General features: G+C 34.0%; 1 protein-coding gene across 1 annotated transcript; it reads left to right on the forward strand.

Annotated features, from left to right (window-relative positions):
* The first annotated feature begins 7,463 nt into the window (after positions 1-7,463).
* On the forward strand, positions 7,464-8,033 carry LOC105261647 (WAS/WASL-interacting protein family member 1). Its single transcript, XM_011293047.3, has one exon. It carries the CDS (start codon positions 7,464-7,466, stop codon positions 8,031-8,033), a length of 570 nt encoding a protein of 189 aa, XP_011291349.1.
* The last annotated feature ends 467 nt before the right edge of the window (positions 8,034-8,500 follow it).

An 8,500-nucleotide genomic window follows, 5' to 3' on the forward strand; every position in this document is an offset into this window, starting at 1 on the left:
TTGAAACAATTCCAGTGAATAATGTCGCTAAAATCATCGAAATACAGAATATCAGGAGGTACCACTATATGGGAGCTATACGAAGACGTGGACCTGCTCAGACAATTTTATGTCTTAGGGTGTAGCATATATTTCGAACTTTAAATACCAAATTTGAAACAATTCCGGTGAATAATGTCGCTAAAATCGTCAAAATACCGAATATCGGGAGGTACCGTTATATGGAGGCTATACGAAGACGTGGACTTGCACAGACAATTTTATGTCTTAGGGTGTAGCATCCATTTCGAACTTCAAATAACAAATTTGAAACAATTCCAGTGAATAATGTCGCAAAAATCATCAAAATACCGAATATCGGGAGGTACTGTTATATGGGGGCTATACGAAGACGTGGACCTGCACAGACAATTTTATGTCTTAGGGTGTAGCATCCATTTCGAACTTTAAATACCAAATTTGAAACAATTCCGGTGAATAATGTCGCTAAAATCGTCAAAATACCGAATATCGGGAGGTACCGTTATATGGAGGCTATACGAAGACGTGGACTTGCACAGACAATTTTCTGTGTTAGGGTGTAGAATCCTTTTCGAACTTCAAATAACAAATTTGAAACAATTCCGGTGAATAATGTCTCTAATATCATCAAAATAGCGAATATAGGGAGGTACCGTTATATGGGGGCTATACGAAGACGTGGACCTACATGGCCCATTTACGAACCTAACCTGCATAATGCATGTGTGCAAAATTTTAGCCATCTAACAGACAGACAGACGGACGGACATCGCCAAATCGACTTAGAATTTTACGCTGATCCAGAATATATTTACTTTGTTGGGTCTGACATGAGTATTTCAAGGAGTTACAAACGGTATGACAAAGTTAATATACTCTCCATAGTATGGTGGAGGGTATAAAAACAAGCTTAGTACAATTTAGTTCAGACAAATACGAATTTCAAAAACTACCTACATATCTTAGCCCTTCAATGCAATATTCATTTTATTTCCAAATTTCAGCATTCCAGTTCTATCGATTCACCCAAATCGAAATTGTACCAAATTTAGAACCATTTAGTACTTTTCGTACCCATAAATACAAAATTCGAAAACTTCCCCCATGTCTAACTATCCACCAGTAATGTTAAATTCAAATTTCAGAATTCCAGCTCCATTTATTCCTCCAAATCCAATTTGTATTAAATGTAGTACTTTTTGTATACATGAGTACACTCTTCTAAAACTACATCCTAACATCGACTTTACTCCTTAACATTGATTCCCATTTCAATTTTCAAGTTTTTAGCTATAAACATGCCCATATGATACGAAATAGTACCGAGTGTAGTGCATTTTAGTATTTTTCGTACACATATGATGCGAATTTTCAAAAACCTCCATTAGTGGCCCACATTCTAAATTTAAGAATTCTAGCTCTACTGCTTTCTCAAATACAAAGGGTACTATATTTAGTACCTTTTAATACTTTACGTACCGTTCTAGTACGAGTTTCCAAAAACCCAGACTTATCTGGCCCCTTCGGACCAAGAGTGACTCTCGCCCAAAACTTCACAATTTTACCTATACCCTTTCCGTTCCCAAGAGAAATAAGTAAAAGCGCAAATTGTTTTGTCCACTACTGTAGGTATTCTAAAATTACCGTATTAATTCAAATGGATATCTAAAACGTGTGAGCGATATCAGTGTTAAGAAAACAATAACAACAACAAAACTCGCCTACTGGTTCTGTTTGTTTTCTATTTAATTTATTTATTTGTTTATTTGCTGATTTAAAGAAGTCCGGTTATTTTAACTCTTTTTTCATTCTTGTTCTTACTATTTAATTTACTATTGGACTATTGAAGAAATGAGTACTACTGAGAATACAGAGAGATAATAACAAAAAAAAACAACAAAGGTTATTGGAGAAAAAATAGAGAAGTGACAAACAGAGGAACTTGGATTATCAATAACTGGCTTTGGGAAATGGATATGCATTTCATTGTCATTAAAATATGATAGGCCGTTATCTTTTAAAAAAAAAAATGAAAGGTTATAAAAAGATTATATTATAAGAAGCAAATATTAAATTCGATTTTTATTAGTCATTATAATTTTCTCCGTTATATAACAACTCCCGAGAAACTTCGACCTGCTTTTTGGAATCATTCAATTTTAGTATCGACAGGCTAAAAACTATCAGTCGATTTTGCCAAAGATGTATGTATAACCTCAGCTAATGTTCAATTATTTAAATATATTTTGACTTGTCTTATGATTATTGAAATTGTTGACCCTCTATGGGAGAGGTTCCGAAGCAGTTGAGCAATATTGACCAATTCATATCTAAGCTAAGACTGATATAAATATTACAACGTGCCAGATTTGGACTATATCGACTACTTCCTATACTTTATATGAGATGTTGGAAAATGTCGAAATATGTGTGAGGTAACAGATATAGCGGACCGAAGTACTCAATTTTCGTACTTCATTTAATACAGATAAAAATATTGGTATGTGCGAAATTTGAAGGAAATCGAACATTTATATTCAATTTTATGCGAAATCATAAATTCCGACACATTACACATTCATATCAGATTTCTGGTTAAGAGAAATATTTAGATATAGCAAGTTGTAAAGAATCGCCGACTTGTTTCGCAAGTTATGACAGAAATAAGTATTGGAAATTGTCACCCTTTGTGGGTGAGGTACCAGAAGGGCTTGTATCTATCATCTTCAAAACACCGAGTCTGAATGGAATCGGATGTTAACTTCGTGTTTTATAACCTTCATGGCTTTTCAAAATGTCCACCCTTTGTGGGGGAGATACCAGAAGGAATGGATCTTCACAGCAAATCTTGTCTTGGTAAAAGTAATGGGATGTGTGAAATATGAAGATAATCGGATGCTTATTCCGGATTTTATAATAGTTTTTGTTATTTAAAATATTGGTCCTTTATGGGAGAGGTACCAGAAGGAGTGGACCGATACATTCCACCTTCGCACCAGACCTTGGATTAATAAAAATATTGTGTTATGTGTAATTTTAAAACAATCGGACTCTTACGTCATATTTTATAAGAGTTATAATTATTCAAAATTTGTACCCTTGGTGGGGGAGGTACTTGATGGAGTAGATAGATATTGTCCATTTTCGTACCTGACGTAGCACTGATGCAAATATTGAGATTCGCAAAGTTGGAGCAAAATCAGATCATCCTTTCTCTTTCTGTGCAGCAAATTTTTTTCCAGAAGGAGTGGACCGATATTGCTCATCTCCGAACTCGATCTAAGTTCGACAATAATATATATCTCTTAACCAGGAATCTGATATGAATATGTAGTTTATTGAAATTTATGATTTGGCATAAAATTGGATATAAATGTTCGATTTTCTTGTAATTTTTCCCACACCAACATTTTTATCTGTATTGGACGAAGTATGAAAATGGAATACATCGGTCGACTATATCCGGTACCTCGCGCACATTTTAACTTTATCTTTATCTATATCTCATATAAAGTAAAGGAACTAACCAATATAGTCCAAACCTGGCACGTCGCAATGTTTATATCATATTTATTAAGGTCCGATACAAAATCGACAAATAGAAATTGGCCATTCCTTCGGAACCCACTCCATAGAGGGCCTACAATTTGAATAATCATAACAGAAGTCACAATATATTTAAATAATCATATACATCTGTCACATATACCGACTGATTCTTTTTAACCTGTTTTTTGTTATTATTTATTATCGTTAACATTATTTATTTATTTTATTTCAAATATAAGTTTAATGAAATTGAGATCGAAGTCTTTGTTTTTTTTTTATATATATTATTTATTTATTATTTTCGATATTTCGTCCTCCGATGGAAGACATCATCAGGAACAATACTTAAACATATAACAAAAAAAAAAATACAACATTTCGCCAAGTACCGACATCGACCTTGCGTTGCTGTTATCTGTTTTGTCATTATTTAAAATAAAGGTCGAAAAAAAGCTAAAAATCAGAAAATTTATTTATTTATTTTATTATATTACTATTTTTATTCATATTCTTGAATATTATCGAATATTTTTCCATTTTAAGCATTTCATATTTCTGTCATTTTATCCCTCGTTATTCTTCATCTCTTATTTCTTTTCTTTCTTCCAATTTCTCTTTCTCATCCTCCATGTGGCCAAAATGGTTGGCCGGGATAGGGTCGCACTCCCACATTGGCATATTGATGGGGATTCACAATTCGTGCAATATCAGCATAAGAACGCCCCGAACGACGTTCTTCTACAAAAAACTGCTCAGCACCAAACAAACGATAATTGCACTGGATCAACTGCCACTGGGATATGCAATAAAATGCAATCACAAACCAAATGTTGTGAACTAGTTTCGATAGATACATCTCAATTTAAATGTCATGGGTGGACTGTCGAAGCCATGGTATTTATATACCGAAATAAAATACCACTTCCTTACATTTAATGTTAAGGTCATCATAGGAAATATGGGTGAGAACCTTTAATTACAAAAGCCATAATGTTTTGTAATTGTTAAAAAGCCTATGTACTTACGTATAAAACCATATATATATAGTATGTATGTGTATCGTGTGTTTGCCAGTTGACATTGAGGGAGTGAGAATCATTATTGATACATTGATTCATGCAGTTATCTCATCATCATCAGAACACCTCTCTCTCTCTCTCTCTCGGCGCTTCTCATCTCATGAATATTTACTTTTATATTTAACAATCTTAAATAACAAACCGGTATTAATTATTACGTTTTGAGATTTAAGTTTATTGTATTTATATGAGTCGTTCCATATGATATTGCCGTTAGATGAAGAACAAAAAAGTATGAGATTTTCCTTAAAAAATAAATAAATAAATAAATGTCAGAATTTTTGTAGTAAAATACGACACCCCAAATATGATTGTAAAGGCATTCTATGAAGGGAAGATTTATAACATATCGTGTACAAAACATATGATTTTAACAGTGTCCGAAATGTCACTCAGGAGAGAGATTGAGTTTTATAATTATTTCGAAAAATAATTTACAATGTTTTTTCTGCTTAAGGCACTATCCGACGCAATGTGTTTTATAACACCGCGTTTATGCACTACAATTGGTACCATTTCGTATCATGTGAACAGTTAGAGATAAAAACTTGAAATGTGGTAGAAGGAGTAGAGGGGATGTAAAGAAGTAGTTTTGGAAGTTGGTACTCATGCATACGCAAAGTATTAAACGGTACTAAATTTAGTACATTTTGAATTTGGATGGAACTGGAATTCTGAAATTTGAAATTAACATTACTGGCGGAGTGTAGGATTGCGATATGAAAGAAGTTTTCGAGAATTGTACTTAAGTGTGCTAACTGGTACTAAATTTAGTACAATTTAAATTTGGAGGAACGGATGAAACAATAAATTTTGAAATTAAAATTTCAGGCGTAGTCTGGGATTGGAATATGGAGGAAGTTTTACAAAATTTGTACTTATGTACACTTAAACTACTACTTTGGTACAATTTCGATTTGGGTAAACCGGTAGAGCTGCAATTTTGGTACGTAGGTAGAGTAACATAAATCGTACTTATGTGTACTAAATGGTACTAAATTTGTTACAATTTAAATTTTGAGTGAGGCGGTAGACTAGGAATCCTGAAATTTCGAAAAAAGATCGCTATTACATTTCAGCACTGAAGAATCTAGGTAGTTTTGCAAATTCAAACTAATGTGTACTAAATTGTACTATATTTGGTAACAATTTAAATTTTGGGAGAACCGACAGAGCTGAAATTCTGAAAGTTAGAAATAATATTGCTATTGCATTGTAGGACTGAGGAATGTAGATAGTTTTGTAAATTCGCACTTATGAGTACTAAATGGTACTAAATTTGGTACAGTTTTGGATGTGTTTAAATTTTGAGCGAACCGGTACTGTTGGAATCTTAAAATTTAGAAATAAGATTACTTTTGCATTCTAGGTCTGAGAAATGAGAGAGTATTTTTAGAAATTCGTACTTATTTGTACTAAGTGGTACTAAATTTGGTACAATTTAAATTTTGCATGAACCGGTAGAGTTGAAAACCGGAAATTTAAAAATAAGATTTGCATTGGACTGTATGATGTAGGTAGCTATAAAAAAAATGTACTCAAGTGTACTAAATGGTACTAAATTTGTTACTAAATTATTTAGATTGGGGTAAACCAATTGAGTGAGTAAATAAGATTAGTGTCGGAGTATAGGATAGGGATATGTAAGTAATTTTGGAAATTTGCACCTTTATGTACTAAAATGTACTAACTAAAGTACAATTGGTATTTGGACGAACCAACTGAGGTGGAATTCTAAAATTTGGAATTGGGATTACTGTGGGAGTGTAGGATTGGGGTATGCAGGAACATTGGAAGTCGTACTTTTAAGGTTGAGATTAGGAGGTGTGTTCGGAAATAGCTCCTATAATTGTACGAAAAGTATGGAATGGTACTATGTTTGGTACAGTTTGGTATTGTGTGAACAGATAGTGCTTGAAATATGAAATTTGGTATTAGAGTCGCTGTTCATGTCTTGCCTGGAAATGTGAAAGTGGTTTCGGAAATGACTGCAATAATTTTACGAAAAGTACTAAATGGTACTAAATTACTAAATTGATTAAAATTACTAAATTACTCAATACAGGTATTGGGTGAAGTTATAGACCTTGAATCCTGAAATTTGATATTGAGGCCTCTATTGGTGTCTGGGATTGAGATATGGAGTTTTTTGGAATACGTACTATAATTGTACGAAAAGTACTAAATGGTACTAAACTTGGTATTGGGTAAAGGGATAGGGCTGGAATACTCAATTTGATTTGATGATTTGATACTGAGGTCACTGTTGGTATCCGAGATTGAGATATGGATGTGTTTTTGGAAATGCGTACTATGATTGTTCGAAAAGTATTAAATTTGGTATTAGGTGAAGGAATAGACTTGGAATCCTGACATTTAATATGGATGTCACTGTTGTTGTCCGCGGTTGAGAAAAGGATCTGATTTTCGATATACGTACTTTAATTGTACTAAATGGTTCTAAATTCAGTAATGGGATGAATTAAAGGGCTGAAGTCCTGAAATCTGACATTAAGGTCACTCTTGATATCTGAGGTTGAGATATGTTTCTTAAATTCGTTTCGGATTTCTCAGTGGATAAAATTATCACATCATGTCAGATGCTGTATAACCAATCCCAACATGGAATTACCCATATCACATCGCATTGGCATAAAAAATGAATTAACTCTCTCGACGATTTCAGGCCCTAGCGAATTAAGCGCACGGCTGTTTTAAAATCGAAATCACTACGTTCAACAGATTTAGTGTAGCTGTCGAACTGAAATCATTACGAGTTTGTTTTTCTCAAACTTAACATCTCAGCCTCTTGATATGGCAAAATACAAATTCGTGAAAATTATTGCAATTCTTCTGCTGACATGTTTCGCCAATTCTGGTGTACTGGCCCAGGGAAAAGGCAACGGTAAGGGTAATGGCAAAGGCATGCCAAATGGTAGGCCATTTCAAAATGGTGGTGGACCACCGGGCCATAATAAAATGAAAGAACATCCAGTGTTTGCTCAGCATCCCTCCGAAACCAAGGGACCACCACACAAGGGTGGCAACAGCCAACCGCCATTAATTGTTCAGACACCACCGGAAAATCTACCACCTCCATCTTTCCCCTCAGCGCAATATCCAGTACAAGATAATCCCTATCCACCACAAAATCAATGGCCTCAAGTGATTAATCCAATACCCAACCAGCCGACTACTGGAAATAATCAAGGAATTTTAATATCCCAGACCGTGGATGATCCCCTCTCCGCAATGAAACAACCAATTTACAATCCAGTACCGCCAACACCTTCCCACCATGGACCCATTGGGCAGCCGAATAAGGATAGAACTGGAGATTATGATGAGGATATTTATCTGCCAATTGATATTAGAATTTCATGAGTTGTTTTGTTCTTTTTGTAAAATGTAAAAATTGTTAAAAGGTTGTTAAAAATAAATAATACAAAAAATTAAAAAAAAATCTAACAGAACTTTTTAAAAAAAATACCTCCAGCATACATTTTGCCTTATGGCTACAAAGGGTATATAAAACAGTGCAACTCAAAACCAAAAAAACTCAGTAGACTATGAAAGTGGAATAAAAAACAGGAGACATGGGTTCCCACACTCCTCCACTTTTGCTGAAATTTTCGAATAAAGATTCCTTGAAATCCTTACATTTTAGCTGTATAGTCTCTTTGCAATATTGCAGAAAATAAAACTGGGATTATTTTGGTTAGTAATGTTAACCCTCACGCGAGTCAACAATGGGGTCTTTTTGGTCCTTTTGTGAAAACGAAAAATCGCGACAAAATTCCCTAATTTTTTAGCAATTTTTTCTCAGACTTTTTGGGAATTCACGCCTGAAA

Source organism: Musca domestica, unplaced genomic scaffold (genome assembly GCF_030504385.1).
Source record: "Musca domestica strain aabys unplaced genomic scaffold, Musca_domestica.polishedcontigs.V.1.1 33, whole genome shotgun sequence".
In the NCBI taxonomy this organism is placed as follows: Eukaryota; Metazoa; Arthropoda; class Insecta; order Diptera; family Muscidae; genus Musca; species Musca domestica.